Source organism: Alexandromys fortis, unplaced genomic scaffold (assembly GCF_014885135.2).
Source record: "Alexandromys fortis isolate MF-2015 unplaced genomic scaffold, M_Fortis_MF-2015_v1.1 scaffold_23, whole genome shotgun sequence".
Taxonomy (NCBI): Eukaryota; Metazoa; Chordata; class Mammalia; order Rodentia; family Cricetidae; genus Alexandromys; species Alexandromys fortis.
Genome location: NW_026067907.1, coordinates 6,375,704 through 6,393,457, shown reverse-complemented (window position 1 = coordinate 6,393,457; position 17,754 = coordinate 6,375,704). Strand labels below are relative to the sequence as shown.

The 17,754-nt window shown below is 42.0% G+C and overlaps 1 protein-coding gene across 4 annotated transcripts in view; it reads right to left on the bottom strand.

The window, feature by feature from the left end:
- The window catches only part of Tulp4 (TUB like protein 4), a 153,814-nt gene that overhangs the window by 39,922 nt on the left and 96,138 nt on the right, over window positions 1-17,754 (bottom strand). For all 4 annotated transcript variants that reach the window (XM_050135776.1, XM_050135777.1, XM_050135778.1 and 1 more), the window contains 3 exons: window positions 13,982-14,143; window positions 3,918-4,098; window positions 957-1,091 (listed from right to left, as the gene is read on the bottom strand). In XM_050135776.1, coding sequence (XP_049991733.1) covers window positions 957-1,091; window positions 3,918-4,098; window positions 13,982-14,143 — 478 coding nt within the window. The remainder of the gene's footprint in view (window positions 1-956; window positions 1,092-3,917; window positions 4,099-13,981; window positions 14,144-17,754) is intronic.

Sequence of the window (17,754 nt, the reverse complement as noted above, 5' to 3'; positions counted from 1 at the left end):
CTTCACTCCTGAAGGGACTATCTATGGTATAGGGTAGTTTCTGTCCTGGAGGACTGAGAGAGGAAGTAATTCCTTACAAGTGCAGTTCTGAAACAGCAAAGTGAGATACCTAAGAACAAGTACAATTTGCTTAAAAATATTCTGCAATCTGAAAACAGACTGAGTAAGTGTGTGGGCAGCACAGAGGAGTGCAGTGCACTGCTGCCAAGTGGGGTGCACACAACGTGACTCATACCCCAAGTCCCAGAGAACCTAGACAAGAAGCAGCTGCTGCCACAGCAATGACTCTTGACCACAGCCAACTTAGACAGCAACTAGTTACACAGAAGGCCTAGCTTGTCTGTCTCCCTATTCAGATGATAGTAGGTCCCTAGCCCAGGATTAAAATTTAAAATCTTTTCTACTTTGTCCAGTGAACCCTAAAGAGGCAAGATTTCCCCCCAAAAAAAATCTAGCAAAGTCACTATGTTTTTAAGTAATCTTGAATTTCACAATCAGAACATTCCCAGTGACTCTGTTGAGAAAACATTTCTTCACACCAGCACTTATCACTGCCCTTCATGTACACATGACCGTCTAGAACCTCCATAGATCTTTCACCGTAACTCTACTGTATAATGATCAATTCTTTAGTAAGCTTGCCAAAATTCTACGTGCTTCTGGGTAAAGGACAACTGTGTACAATCCGCTGCTACCTGAGTAAAGTGACAGATGTGACCATAACAACAGGCCATGCTGTTGTTCAAGAGGAGAAAAGAGAAGGTGAATAGGAAGCCTGAGTGTGCAACTCAAGAAAGAAGCAGCTACAGATGCTCAGATAAGCAGGGAGCTTAGCAGAGTGCCCTTGTCGGTAAACTCCAGTAAAGACGTCATCGTACAGGAGAGAACTCTACAGGCGCCAGTCCAGAAGGCAGATGCTCACAGGTCCCACCTATGGGGAAAGGTGTATTTTGTACCTTTCAGCCCTGAACGGATGACAGTAGGGGATAAGTCATCATAGTTGTTCATTAAGCTGATGTCTCCCGAGGTGAAGCTGACGGTGAGCAGAGGCTTGATGTTCTGCACAGGGATGGGGTATGCTGCAGGACCATCTGTAGAAACACAAGGCCGAGTGAAAGGCAGAGACTATGGGCACAAAACCTGGTTCAGATTTCTAAAGCTACACTGTTGCACAGTGCCTGACTTGGTGACTTTGTGCTGTCATGACTAAGGCAACTTGTAAAAGAAAACATTAAATTTGGGGCTCATGGCTGCAGGGTGATAGAAGTCACAGGCAGGCAGGCAGGCATGGTGCTGGAATAGTAACTGACTGAGAGCTTGCATCCTTATGCATAAGGGAAGAGACAAAGAGAGCTAACTGGGAATGGAATGGCTTTTGGGGGCCTCAGATTCCATACTCAGTGACATACCTCCTCCAAGGCCATACATCTTAATCCTTCCCAACAATTCCATCAACTGGGGACCAAGTATTCAAGCATATGAGTCTATGGGGCCATCCATTCTCACTCAAACCACCACAGTGCCCTAAAAGTTGTCTAATAATACAGATCCCAGCCTGGCTTGGGATGCTACCAAGTGAAACAGCACTGCATCTCTCAGGAGTCACACAGTGGGGTACCATCATGGGCAGCTGGAATGAGGATAGGATGTAGGATGTGCAGGCCCAGAGGAACTGGGGTGATAGCCTGTGTGACTTTATTAACGTGTATGTTAAAGCATTATTTGTTTCTTCAGATATTAAGTGTACATTATTTTAAAAGGTATATATATATAAAGAATGGTGGGAAGGGGACAAAAAAATGTTTTCTTAACTGTGGTTCAATGCACAGAACAAAAGGCTTCACTGAATGTTACAGGCAATAAGCAGGCAAGGCAGCCAGTATTAGTTCCTTAAGTTTTCAGAGAGGGCAGAACCAGATATGACTCATTAAGTACTGTACCATGTGTGGAGTACATGGCCAGCATAAGGAAACTCTGCTTGGAAAGTTCTAGGGGTGATCTTGTGTAAGAGGCCATTAACTGGTTCACCCATGTTACTTAAGAAAGTAAGCCAGGCTGCAGAGATGGCTCACTGGTTCAGAGCACTCACTGCTCTTCCAGGGGACCTGGTTTTGATTCCTAGCACCTACATGGTGGTTCACCACCATTCTTGTAACTTCAGTACCAGGGATCTACTGCCGTCTTCTGGCTTCTTTAGGCACTGCACACATGTGGTGCACAGGTACAGATGCAGGCAAACATCCATACATACAAAATAAATGAATTCTTAAAACCTGGGTTTTTTTTTTGGGGGGGGGGGATTGGTTTTTTTGAGACAGGATTTTACTGGATAGCCCTGGCTGTCCTGGAACTCACTTTGTAGACGAGGCTGTCCTAGCTCACAGAGATCTGCCTGCCTCTGCCTCCTAAGTGCTGGGATTAAAGGTGTCTGCCACTATCAGCTGGTTAAAAAAAAAATTTCAAGAAGGCCCCTTTGAAGAGCTGGATGGCCAGAACTCCTCAGAAGTTTCTGTAGGTGTCACAGTCAGTCATACTGAACTCATCTCCAGCATCCAGGCAAGGTGGCCTACTGGATATCCACCTGTGGGTAACCGCATCTCTTCCCTTCCCTCTGAGTCACTGTGTCATTCTACCTCTGCACTCAAACACTGCACACCTAAAAGGCAAGTGTATGCTACCCCCAAAGCACCCCACTGCTTCTGAGAAGTGCAACTCTGGTTAGAGAAGTACCAGGGGTAGCCTGCTGCCTCAGATCAACTTTAGAATGCTTTCTAATGTTGGTCTGTGCACACTATTTCTTCTTCTAGTAAAATAAGGATCCCATTTACTAGACAGGATCTGTCTAAAGACAAGCTGCCTACATGTCATAGAAACTGACTTTATTACTCTTAGACTACAAAAATATGAGCAACATTTTTATCAAGGCTGTGTCCCATCAGGAAAGTGATAATTACCTCCTGAGTAAATTTGTGGGTGCTTGAACACTCTCCCTCCTATGACCCAGTAATCCTGAAATCCTCCTGATCATTTCTTTTTAACATGGGAAAAATTCCTAGGAAGCCCCTCTGTCTCTGTGACTGGAGGAGGAGACAAGCCCTTCCCAGAATGGCATGTCTCATGACAGCAGGAACGATGAGAAACTAGTCAATGCATAGCTTCAACTCCAGGGCATACAACAAAACCAATTGAGGACAGGAGCCTGTAGTTGTATGACACCCTTTTAAGTAAGGAATTGTTCCTTTCCACCATTTAATAATACATTTTTCTTTTAATAAAAAGTGCAGAGATGGGATACTGGGTGAACAGCCAATGCTGACTCAGGCAGAGGACAACAGGATAGGAAAGGCTTCCCTCAACTTTGGCTTCTTCCCTTAGGTCTCTAACACATCTGAAAAGTAAATCACACTACCAGAGGCAGAGGAGGCACGAGTCTGGAATTATCTCCACCTTGAGCATCTAATACCAATAGAGCTTACAGCTGGACAATAGGTCTCTGCGACTGAGAAAGGGGACAGAGCACAAACAAGGACATGGAGTACCAGTTCCAGTTGCTGGTCTCTGCAACAGCAGAATGAATCTTTCTTTTATACATCTGAAGCTAAGCTACTGGCTTTAAAACCGCTAGGGATTTGGCTATATCACCTATAAAATTATATTAATAGTACAGAAGTTTTCATCTACAATGCTCTTTATTCCCACAAAACCACAGGGACAGCAGGAGACATACGTCTCACTTTATGTCTAGGAGAACCCAAGCCTCTGGAGAGCCATCAACCAGTGGTCTTGAGAAAAAGGGCAGCAGGGAAGGTTCACATCAAGGGGAGAGAGAGGGAGAGGGAGGGTGTGGTGGACATTCTTCTCTAAGTGGTGTCACTCTCTGTCAAATGCAGTAACAATGAGGGAGAGAAGCTGGGTACCTTGGGGAGGAGAATAGTCATCTGAGTCTGTGTCACTTTCACTGCTGTCCTCCACCAGGAAGATGGGGTAATTCCACGACATGCTGAGGATGCCATCAGATTCGTGCAAGAGGACATGGGCCAGCATTCTGCCATGGCAGTCCATGACAATCACCTGTCCATCTGCTGTGCCAAACAATACCTACAAACAAAGATCAGGGCCCTTTAACAAGCAGGCATAAATTTCAGTCTCGATTTATTTTAGAAAGACAAAATACATTCACATCTGAAAAGATAAACCAATTAAAACTGAGGGCGACAGGACAATACCTTAAGTCTCTTCTGCTGCTGCGATAACACGCCCTACAGAAGCAACATCAAGAGGTCTGTTTTGTTCTAAGTCCCAAGGTAACAGTCCCCATAAAGAGGAAGTCACAGTGGCTGGAGCTTGAGGAGCAGCCCATTGTTTCCCCAATCAGGGACAGAAAGCAGAGAAATGTCCACGCACACGCGTGGTCAGCTCACTTCCCCCATTTACACAGTCCAGGATTACAACCAAGAGCAGCACAAACCACAGAGAGTGCATCTTCTACCTCAGTTAGGTACCCCTCATTTCCCAGGCGACTTTAACCCTCTCCTTACCAAGCTGAGGACCACACTAAGCTCCAGCCACACTGTTAAGACTCAGACTGCGATGTGAGACTAGCAGCACAATGACACACTATGCTGTTCAGACACGTCAAGTACCAGAAAAACCCGCTTTACTGCTTTTGTTTCTTTTGTCTTCTGGCTAAAAGACAGGGGCTAAGAAAAGATATTCATTATTTTGGAAAATAAAGATGCAGCAGAAATTCATTATTAGAGTTCTAATTTAGAGAAAACGTTTATGTCTGACTGAAAATATGTTTGGTCACGTAAGCACATGCTTACGTGATGCTCCTAAAATAACTTTTCAATTACAAATTTTAGGTGACTTATAGAATAATGGAGAGACTTATAGAATAATTTAGGGCTGGAGAGATGACTCAGAGGTTAAGAGCATTGCCTGCTCTTCCAAAGGTCCTGAGTTCAATTCCCAGCAACCACATGGTGGCTCACAACCATCTGTAATGCCTCTTCTGGCATACACACAGACAGAATATTGTATACATAATAAATAAATATTTTTTTAAAAAAATAATGGGTTTCATTAATATATTCTCATACAAGTGTATTTTTCCTGAAAATGTTTTTAATTTCCATGTTTAGAATTTTTTACACGATAGTTATATTAGTGATGATTATATTAATCATCAATGCAATGACACATGATGATATTAACATGTTCACTGAATGCTTAATCCCGATGCTAAGAATAATGTCAAACATGTCATCACAGTGACAGAACTTCTGGTTCATGCTGAAATGGACCCCAGAGGAGCCTGACACCTCAGTACACTTAGGGTACTACTGAAGAGTTTTCTTTGATTCCCCATGGATGTAGGCAGGTACACATCAGAGCTAGCAAACTCGGGAAGATTCTGCAGGTATCAGCTCTGCACTGAGAGCAGCATGAGCCCCCACCCCTTAAAGTAGTCTAAGGCATGCTGGACATTAGTGTGTCACCAGCTAACCAGAAAGCATGATGAACACTACCACTGACTTTGTGATAGTCTCTAGAGATCTTGCATCTGACGGTATTATAAACTTCATATTTTTGTGCTCAACATCCACTTCTCACTGTGACAGCATGCCAATAATCATCTGTATTTCACAGACACAAACAGCTTGGGAGAAATCATGCAACCTGATGAAATGGTCAAACCAGGGCTATCTGACTGCAAGGACTAGAATTCGCACTCAGGGCCTAATTAGAGCTTTTTCATCCTGGCATCTTTTTGCTCTTGAGATTTAGATGACATGCACCTCTGCAGCCGACTCTGCAGCTATATCCTTGGCATCTCAAAGAGCCCGGGTACACAGTGGACTCTTGGTGAATATTTTTTTTTTTATGAAACGAATGAATTAAAGTCAAGAACATGGGCATTTTTTTTGAGACAGAGTTTCATTGTGCAGTCTTGGCTGTTCTAGAACTAGCTCTGTAGACCAAGCTAGCCTTGAACTCACAGAGATCCACCTTCCTTTTCCTCCCAAGTGTTGGGATTAAAGGCATGTACTACCACCCAGCCAATTGAAGACATATTGGTAATTGATTAATTACAATGGAAGAAACATTTCCCTAGAGAAGCAATAAGCTTTTGGAATTCATATGGGTGTTTTAGAATAAATAAATTACTCATTAAATATTCTATTTTGCTATTGTTTTTCAGACAGGGTCTATGCAGCTCAAGCTAGATTCAAAACTTGTAAGCCTGTTACCTCATCTTTCTGGAGTTTTAAAACAGGCATGGACCACCATGCCAAATTCCTTTAAACATTATCTATAATGAAAAAATTTCCCCCAAGAAATTTATCAGTGCGTGTAGATTAAAGTTAAATACAGACAAAACTATTAGGAACGGAGAAATCTTGGGTGACGACAGAAAACTCAGTATCTGATGGCATGTCTATAGGACATTCAAGTAACATGGATACAAAGATAGGAGGCAAAAACACAACTCAGAATTGCTGAATTATACACTAAAACAAGCAGGTATTTAATGTACATAATGAACAGTTTGCAACAAAAGGCACAGAACATGTTGTCTTACACTTTCAACTGAGGTGCACACATTTCCAAAGGAAAAAGGCAGGAAGGCCCAAGCAATACTAACGCTATGGACGGTGTCTGTGGAGCACATTTCTCTTTGCACCCCAATTCTCACGTGCCTTCATGCCAAGTGAAAGGACATTTGGACACATAAGACTTTACTGATGAAAACAACTCGCTAGCAAAAGACAGAAATTCTTCAAAAGTACTCAGGGCTAAAGTATGTCAATCCTGAAGAAACCCAAGCACCTGACTGCCTGTGGGTTCTCCTATGACCTTGGAATGTTCACTGTCTTTGCCACATGACTATATGTCTAGCCCCCTTCTGAGAACATGGATGGCAACAGACTCATTGTTTACATATCTGCCAAATCCTTATGCTAATAGCAATTTGTGATGAGGCCTACGGGGGGGGGGGTTGGGTCTAGATAAAGTCCCAAGAATGGGGACTTTATGGTTGGATTGGTACCCTTCTAGGAGGAAAAGATACAAGTTGTATTTTCTCCCTCTCTACCTTCAAGCATCAAAGAGGCGATGTGAGCACCTGGGGTCAGTTGTCTTTAAGCTGAAAGGAATCCTCACTAGTAATCAAACTGACTGACGCCTTTACCTTGACCTTCTCAGCCTCCTGGAATATGAGAGACTGATGTCTGTTTTCACCAACCCGTTCACAGTACTGTGTTGTGGGAGCCTGAGCTGACATCTGAAGGAGGGGAGCTTTGTGTATCAGCATGCTTCTCCCCATTACCTGTTGTTGTGCACGGAGCTCAGCAGGGTCTGCAAAGGGCAGGGCACGCCTCTGCATTTAGTGACACTAAGTTTCTGTTCCAGAGAGTGAACAGAGAGCCAGCTGGGAGAACAGACATACAAGTCTTTAAGATAAAGGACTGGCAATTTAATGAGTGCCTGCTATTCAAGAGCCACACCAAAGCAAAAGAGAACAGAAGAGCAGCTCCAAGAGCCCTCTGTGAATTCATTCCAACTATGGCTCCTGCAGGAAGACACTCCACTGAGATGGGCTGAAGGGGGAAGAAATCCTCTCAGTCTAGCTTAGAAAGCAACTCTTTTGGAACAAGTATGTCACAGATAAAAGAAGAACACTAATACAGCATGAAGTCAGATTTGACAAACAAAAATATCCATTACACGTTCTTTTCACACCTTAACACTTCTAATGAGAAAAAGTTCATGTGAAGAAAGGTCTTCAGGAGAACACGACAGTTTAATAATGAACACAGGTGCGAGCAAACATCAGTCTCTGGCCACAGTCCTAACCAAAGGAGTACAGCTGAGGCAAACTGGTGCTAGCCCCTTCTAATCTCCTCCTCATCTTGCTGTTCAAGGTTAGTCCTAACTCTTTTCTCTACAATCACACCAACAGCGCCTCAACTATAGTCAATCCCTTCCTAAGTGCCCTGGAATCACGTATCCAACTGCCCGCCTGCTATATTCCCCCAGAAGTGTCAAAAGCCCTTCCATGTCAGCATGTCCAGGGAAAAATGCATGCTCTTGTTTTCACCTAGAGCAAACACACAGACCTTCTTCCTGCCAGGAGAGACTGTGGCTTTGTTTAGGCTCCAGTGCCCAGCATCTGTCTAGTACCCAACAGGAGCTCATTGCCTCATATAGGCCTTCGGGGGCTCTCCACACAGAAGTGATCTTACACTAACCACAGCTGCGTTCTGGTTTTGGGTCAGTCTCTATCATACCTCTCGAAGGCATGTCTGTATCCTGAGATGTCAAATAGTTCTGTGAAGAATTATCAGTGACTATTATAAATAGATTTCTGTAAAAAAAAAAAAATCACTGGCTTTTGGCCAAATTTTTCTACCAAGCAAATTTTGACTTTTTTTTTCTTTAGATTAAAACCCAATATTCACATCCTCCTCTAAGACTGTCCTCCCATTTTATTCCTACTATTTCTTCTGGTGGCTCCTATGCTTCAGGTGAGAGTAGGCATGAGGCTCGATAAGGTTATGCCACAATTTTATCAGCAGACGTTTTATGGCCTGAGGCTGGGGGAAACCATAGCACTGTGGCAGACCTCAACAGGCAGCTGAGGGCCAGAACAAAAGGACAACCCTCCTTTGCTTCAGAGGGAACCTCAGCTTTGATGCGCAACTCACAGCAAACTTCCCTCTCAAAGACCTCCCTGGTACATCTCAGAACAGTGGCCTCAGAGGAGTTTCAAGGCTAGCCCTAGACATTAAGTAGCTAAAGAATCAGGTTCTAAAATGGGGAGCTGTAAATGAAAGAACTGATCACCTAAAGATTATTTCCCGTTTCGTTTCGAAAAGACATGAAATGAAGTTTCATAGTTGAGTGCAACCATCACTTATAAATCTGTTTCTTGGGGTTAAACATATAATTCTGTAATTCTGAGGATGACTCATCTCCTTACTGCAGAAAAGAGCACCTCTAAACTAGCTTAGACAACTATGAGGAGATGCCCCTTGCTGCCAGTAATATGGGATTCCCCTCTGTATACTGTGAATATATTTTATTACCATTGGGTAATAAAGAAGCTGCTTTGGCCTATGGCAGGGCAGAATACAGCAAGGCAGAAAATCCAAGCAGAGAGAGAGGAAAGATGGTGGTGTCAGGGAGACACTATGTAGCTGCTAAAGGAGAAAGATGCCAGAACTGGTATGTTGCAACCTCATAGCAATACACAGATGATGAAAAATGGGTTATTTTAAGATGTTAAGAGCTAGGTAGAAATAAAACTTGAGCCATTGGCCAAACAGTGTTGTAATTAATATAGTTTCTGTGTGATTATTCAGGTCTAGGCGGCCGGAAAACAAAAGTACAATCTGCATGTAGGACCCAGAAATGAGCTTGCCCATTAAACCAATGCCAAGAGTGGTTCTCTTCCCTCCTCCCTGCAGACCCAGGAATGACTCTGAAGTAGTGCTACACTGAGAAAAGCAAGCCCGTCTTTATTTGAGTCCTTAACTAATCATCCACGGGAAGACTCCTTTCTAAAACAGACGAGGACATGAATCATCACGGCTAAGGGAAAGAGGAAGAGTTAGGAGACAGACTCCGCCTTTTCTGCTATCCTCACCCAACCACTGTGCTATTTTATTTCTAGTTTGGATCATTTTGTTTTATTTTGCATGTATTTTGAAATTTTTTCTTGAGTGCTTTGTGAAAGAAATTTTTTTAACGGAAAGAGGTGCAGCTACTGTGTTTGTAACTGTGCCTCACTTTTTGTTGCTGTTTTGGTTACTAAGAGTAGCAGTTAAGACCCAAAGCTGGGCACAGTAGTAGTACACAGCTGCAACCTCTGTACCCAGGGGCCAAAGCAGGAGACCCACCCATGTGAGCCCAGCCTGAGCTACTTAGAAAGACCTTGCCCCAACCCACACACTAGAATTCTGGTTGTTTGTGGTCCTCTCTGGGCTCAGCTAATTACTGAATCACTAGATAAATTATAAGATACATTAAATAAAAATAAAAAAAATCTTTCATGAAATTTACAGTGAAAAAATTAAAATGGAAGGAGAAAATTGTTATATAGACATCTCAAAGTCACTCTTTTGTTCGAATTTCTTCAAATGACTTTCCTACTACCACAGCCTAACGATGGTCCTTAACTGAACACAAGAGTCTGGCTAGACGGCTGACCTCCGGAATCAGTTTCCCAGGGTTTCACAACCATTCCTGTGGAATTGTTATGGCCGTCTTTTCATGCTTGCCCACAGCAGCATGTCTGCCCTTGGCACTGAGGGCATGTGTGTCTTGTCAGGAAGACGACATATGTGCGGTGTCAGTATAAGAACTATCCCAAATCACTCCAATCAAAGCCTTTGAGCCCTGACCTTGACTACACCTAACTGTGACCTAAGAAAATGCAGAATTTGAGCACAAATAGTTTCAATTACTCTCCTTCTGCCTCTCCCAGCCTTAAGTGAACATTGATATTGTTTCTAAAAACTTAAAATCATGGCCTTAAGATGACACTGGCCTCCCTCAAATTCGGGCCTGTGAAAGCCAAAGCTCTCTCAGAGAACTGGTTCTAGGCCTCATCCCAAGGTAGGCCCAGTGCCCTGCTCTTGGTGGAGGTCAGCTGCACAGATCTGCGATTCTAATTCCATTTACAGGCGCCTGCCTTCCTGCTTGTGCTCCTCCCTACTCGACAATGCCAGTGTGCCTGTTTCCTTTTCTCATTCTTCCTTTAAAATACCCGGCCATTCACATCTACAGTGGCAGAGCAGCTCCATTTACTTCGGACTCATACCTGCTTCAGTAGACACTGCCAGCTGAAATCTTTCCTTCCTATTTTAGCTTGTGTTGGGCTTGGTTTGTCTTTAGCACCAGAGATAGTCCTGTAGACTCTGCTCCAGTTTCTCAAGGAGTGTGGAGCAGCACAGACCCGGAACCTCTCAAAAACCCCTAGGTTGGTCTCAAATCAGATGGCTTGCTTCTGCCCAAATGCACCACGCCCAGCCTACCATTCAGTCCTTTTATGAAGAAGCTTATTAGTAGCCACAAGAAATTAAAAAAATATTTTAAAATATATTTGGATAAACTTGTGGCACTTTAAAATCAGACTGGAAAGATTGTATGGCCGGCAGAGGAGAGCAGAAGCAGAGTTTGAAAGGAGGAATTACAATAAGACCACACACTGGTCCTGGGTCCTTTCCGCAGAAAAAGATGCTTCCCAACATGTCTAGACAGTCCACATGGATCCAACAAGCTAGGAGGATTCCAGCAACACTTGGAATCATTCATAAAAATTCAAAAATAGATAACTACCTTGACAGTAAATGAAAGTTTTGTTTCTAGCAAAGTACATACATATAAAAGACATTTACCTCATATGGTGACTTTTCTGGCTTTCCCTCAATGTCAACTAAGGATGATTAGATAAACTCAGTGAACTTGGAATAACGCTAGCACACATCAGATGGTGTTTTAAGCTAATTCTTCTTTTAGCAAATGAGACAAAATAACTCTTTAAAGGCTAAAAGAGAAGAGAAAAATGTGGCCTGATCATGCCTGCATATTCTAAGATCTGGGAAATAACAAGAAAACAAAAAAGAAACAAAAAAATGGTGTCTTTTCATAGTAACTGTGAAATATCAATTGAGACCCTTCCTATTTTATTTGAAATTATTTTAAAAGTATGTAAAAAATGAGATTTAAGAATTCTTCCTATTAAAAGTTTTAGTATTTACAAAATAAGTATGAACTGTAGTCAGGGTAACTAAGTTGGAGAAAGCTAACAACAGGTGTGTGAGGTAGACTTCTCCTACAGCTCACAGTCCTGTGGAACTCCGCCCCTGTGGCAGGAAAAAGTTCCTGCAGATTTTCTTAGGATTCTTCCAGGAAAAGTATGAGCCAAGGAATCTCTTCCCATGTTACCATTACCACAGAAGTCTTCATTTTTTAAGACTAAATTCCCACAATTTGATTTTGGGGCTTCTGTCAGACACAGCATGTCTGGCCAACTGCTGAGGACCACTCCTCCCTCTGCAATTCTGAAGGAGATGAACCCCAGGCTCTCAGCAGTGTCCAGGAATGGCACAACAGTTGGCTGCAACCTGAAGCCTACTGCTGGCAGTTTGTCTACGTCTCAAAGCACTTCATATTCAGGTAGTCTGGCCTCCCAAACCCCAGAAGACATAGAGAAAACCAATGTCAGGGGCTTCTTAGTATTGTAAAAGCATTGCTGCTTCGTTATCCTGTCCTACAGACTTCTTCCCCCACCCCAGGCCTTCAAATGTTCTAAAGTAAACATGTGTTCTAACATAAACACACCCCAAATTGATTGTGCTATTTCTGTGAACTTCTCTTTTCTGATAATTTATTAGTCTGTTACAAAGTGAGTTAGATGCCCCCAGATTATATTGTTTTCTAGTAAATTTATTGAATGTGTCTCCATTTTGAGATGAGTACTGAAGAAACATGAGTGACAGTCTGATCCAACAGGTGTGGGCGTCCTGTGAGCGACTCCAGGGCGGCAAGTGTCTTGAGGAAGACACGTGAGGCCACTACAAGCAGTGGCCATCCACAAGCCAGACACAATGCTGATGTCTCAGTCTTCAACTCCAGCCTCAGCTGCAGCCCTAGTAAAATATACATAGTTCTTGTCCACTATCCAATATTCAGATAAGGCTGCGTTCCCTACACAACAAAACCTTTTAGTATGAAGCAAAATGCAACATTTGAGAGAAATTGCCTGTTTAAACTTGAAATGATGGAAACATGAGATGAATGTATGGGAACTAGAGAAAGGCAATTTAGTAAAAAGACATACGGCTCAAAAACAGATGAAATGGTTCCATGCTATACAGCTTGCTTAAAAAAATTATTTCATGTCCGGTATAAAATTTAGCATTTAATGGATTCTGCTATAGTTGGTAAACACATTTTATATTTTTCAAAGGTTTAAATTGGTTGATAATATATTTTAAAATTATCAATACACAATTATACGAGTCATGTGCTATTTTACCACTCAATCAAACAGGGGCAATAAACAAACAGTTGAAATTATACTTGAGAAAAGCAACCAAAAGCTGCCATGAAGGTACTCAGTGCTCTGTCTAACTCACATCCCCACTTCTCACTATGCTCAGGCATTCCTTGGGGTATTTTACAGTGTGGCAACACATGACAACCACTTCGTATCCCAACTTTTCCTTCCACATGCTAGGAGCTCTGTCAGTCTGCCGTGGCTTGTCATCTCAGACCTTGTCAGAGGTTTAGCCACATTGAATGCACCTCCTCTACAGATAAGGCCCTGCTTTTACATCACACAGAAGCCCATGAGTACAGCTGATTCTTCCTGCCTTTGTTCTCAGAAGTTCCCAAAGTGTATTCCAAGGGCAGATGACAAGCTATAAACCTCTTGACAGACTCCGGCCAACGGCTTCCCTGAGCAGAAGTGACGGGGCCACTGTTCACACTCCCGCCCAATAACCTCAGCACCTCAGTATTATCTCATCTCAGCCCGTAAGTGAACTGTGCTAGCTTTTCCCCATGTAGAAAACATTTTCCACAATATGATTATCAGTTGAACTTTCTTTTCTACTCATTCCTACTGATCAGTTAGCTGCTCATTTGGATTTTAAAAATGAATTTGTATGAAAATCTCATGCAGTGAAAATGTTAACTGAATGCTTACCACATTAGAATTTCTCTAATATTTGTCTCATCTACATTATTTGTTTCCATATTCACCTGGACAGTGGTCTCCTTTTATTTTTTTCCCTTTAGTGTTGGAAATAGAACTCAGGGCTTTGTGCAAACTGGACAAGCTTTTCTACTGGTGAACGGTGCCCTCAGCGCTTTGTGATTCTTTAAGAGGTTTTTGCATCTGTCCCCTTCAGCTTCCTTCTTAACCTGCTATGATAACAGTAGTACACAGTGGCATTTCAGAAGTTACCTGCTGGTCATCAGGAGTCCATATACCACACGTGATCTGGCTTTCCAAGTTGATTTCAGATGACCAGTGTCTTTGCCCACTGACAGAACCAACCAAGACAAAGCCGTCGCGGTATGAAATAAGCGCCTGAGTCCCATCGTGGCTCCATGTGAAGTCACTCACCTTAAAGACAAATAAAGAAGGGTCAGTTTACAGCATGAAAGGGAAAACACTTTTCATCAAGGCCAAGGGGCATTAATCAATTTAAACTCTTGTTTAAGATCAAGATGGACTAAAGACAAGACTATAAAAGAGAAGGCTACAGTAGTCAGAGATGTTACTGCAATCCTGCACTTTCTGCAAGTTGTAGGCTATCAATGAGTTCCACATCAACCTTAGCTCCAAGATTAGACCTTGTCTCAAAATCCAAACAAATGAACAAAACCAACCAATCAACCCTGCATCAAGAAAACAAAAGCAAAACAGCAGCAACAACAAAACCCACTACAGAAGCTGGGTATGAATGGGTGTAGGTCAGCAAGACCCAGCGTTTCAGACCAGCTCTGGAGGGGAGCACAGTAAAAACCACTGTGTGTCAACACTCCACAGGGCCTTGGTGTCCTTGAGTTCATTAAGCCCCACAACTGCCATCCAAGGAAATGCCATCATTCCACCTACAGAGAACCGAGGGCACAGCGGGGTAAAGGAAGCCTTAGCCTCACAGCAGTGAACGACAAAGCCGAGTCTCATCTCAGAGATGCCTGGCTCTAGAGATCTTGCCTTTTCCACACAGCCTCCTATACGGTTAGTAACAGGTTCTCCATCCCCATCTCTTGATCAATTACACAACAGTAAAGTTCTCCTCTTCTAATTCGCTCATACTGCTTGAGGGGAACCCTCTGATCAGAGTGAAGAGGTAGAAAACTAAGTGGAAAGCTTAGCTTGAGCACTGAGTAACTCAAATGTTATTTAGAACTCAAATGCTGTTTTTCTCCTTTAATTTTCTGTGCTGAATTACTTCTATGTTTTTTTTTCAATATTTCATTATTCTCATACCAAGTGTAGCTTAGTAGTAAAGTATTTGATAGCAATCTTGATTCCTAACACGGCAGGGGAAGGTGATATCTTTCTTTTGTCTTACGATTTTAACCATTTAACCCTATCTCCACAATCTGCAGATACAGAATTTCAAAACTATTTATTTTATTCTTCGTAATTATATGTGCATGTGTGTCTGTCTGCGGGTCATAAAAACTGGGAGCAAGCACCAAATCCCCGACTCTGGTATCACAGGCAGTTGTAAGCTGCCTGTTGTTAGGCACTGGAACAAACAAAGCTCTTCTGATTTTGGTGACCACTGAGCCATCACTCCAGCACCCACATACAGATTTTGTTTTTCCTTTTCTCCCTCCCCTCAAGACAGAGTTTCTCTGTGTAGTCCAGCTGTCCTGAAACTTGATCTGTGGACCAGGTGGGATTCAAACTCACAGAGATCTGCCTGCCTCTGCCTCCTCAGTGCTGGAATTAAAGGTGTGTGCTGCTGCCATCACCAACAGATACAGAATTTGATAGATGTTAGTTGACATATTTAATTGTCTTCAAATATGCATGGATTTGGGGAAGTCTGTTGTGAGACAGAGCCTTATACAGTAGTCTATGCTGGCATATGTAGTCCAGCCTGGTGGCTGTGAACTCATGGCAATCCTCATGGTCCTAAAGTATTGACATTACAAAAGTGAACTACCATGCCCTGTTCACAGGAATTTAGTAAATTTTGTGCCAAGGATAAAACCCAGGTCCTTGCCTTTTGTGAGAAGCACTTTACCAACTAAGCCGTCTCTAGGCCCCCCCATCTAGGTTTTTAAATGTAGAATCTGTCCAATTTTATTTTTAATTGAATTTAGTCCGTTCATATTTATTCTATTTATTGATGTATTTGATTCTGTCTCTACCACCTTAATTTACTTCTTAGTTTTTACTAATGTTTGTTTCTTTTTAACTTATCTCTCACACACACAAAATCACTAACCATATCTTTACTGTTGCTTATACTTGGAAATAGTCTTTTAAAAACTTTGTGACGTTGCTAAGTATATATTACACTTCAAAAAATAAGAAAATAAATGGCAAAGAAAAGTGCTTTTAGCTGTTTGCTCAGCAGGGCTGAAGGTTGGCACTGATGAGCAGTGTCTAGAATGACATGGTGCTGACTTGTGGAACAGGACTTCAACAGCTGCTGGAGACACCAAAGCTGTTTCTTCAGGAAAACTCAAAACTTTGGCTTCACATCATGTTCTACCCACTTACACGAACTAGTTTCTCTTAAGAACATGAAGCTTCCAGAGACAGCATATTACACTGGGCAATACATTTTACATTTTTCCCAAAGATCATGCTATTATTTACATGTACTTTAACTATGTATCATGAAACAGTTCTAATAAAAAAGAGGAAAGTCTTAGAAAATGACTGTGACAAGAAGCAATGAATAATATATTATTGTTATTTATTTATAGTCACACTAGTGTTTGGCTTTTAAAACTTATTCATAATCCCACACAGGGTCAAATAATAAAATAGAAGGTTTCCAAAAATTTTGGCAGGAACAATGGTTTCTGAGCACGCAATGACCAAAATTTAATCCAAAATCAAATACATAATGGGTCCGTGGTGTTTCTGTCAAAGCTCGCCTGTGTTGCACGGCGAGACTTCAGTATAGCCTTGGTTCTGGACATGTAATACACATATTGAACTGCACACAACCACTTAATACCATGAGATACCAATGAATAGTGTCTGAAGCACCTCCTCAAATTCAAGGTTGTTATACCTTACAAACTGGTATTTTTACTTCATATGAAAAGTTTTTTTCCTTGCACAGAAACATTCACTTCATAAAAAAAAAGACTTCATATTTTCTACTATGATCCTTCAGCATGTAACATATGAGTTATCTTTGGACCACACTGTTGGAATATCTGAGTTTTAAATCTGATATTTTAGTTGTTGCCTTGAGTTTCATAAAGTTATTCCATGAATTTTGGCTTGGGATTAGGACAGAATTTCCAATAATTTCTGAAATGGATTACATAGACCTCCCTTTGCAGTCATGTGCTATATATTTATGCAAAATGTCTTTTTTTTCTTTTTTCTTTTTTTTGGATTTTTCGAGACAGGGTTTCTCCGTAGCTTTTTTTGGTTCCTGTCCTGGAACTAGTGTTGTAGACCAGGCTGGCCTCGAACTCACAGAGAACCGCCTGCCTCTGCCTCCCGAGTGCTGGGATTAAAGGCGTGCGCCACCACCGCCTGGCGCAAAATGTCATTTTCAGAATTGGTGATTTTAAGATCAAAATACTGATCAACTCTAAAATCTATTGAAGACAGTGTATATTTTGCAGTGTCAAATATTCAGCCAAGATTCATTCTTTTCTGTTCATTTCTTTTGATACCAGCTCTCCCTATGTAGTCCCCTGCTAGCCTGGAACTTGGTATATAGGTAGTCTGATCTCAAATTTGGAGGAATTCTCCTGCCTCTGCCTCCCAAGCACTGGGATTATAGCTATAACCGTATCACGCCCAGCCAATATTTAACTTCTTAGAGAAAAAAAATGAACACATTCATCTCATTAGTGTTAAATTTTGCTTTATCTTTAATAAGTGAAAGTAAGTTATTGGTGGCCGCTGCACTAACATCCCTAACAACAGTATGTGTCTTAGTTGAGGTTTCTACTGCTGCAATGAGACACCATGACCAAAATGAAAGTTGTGGAGGAAAGGGTTTATTTGGCTTACAC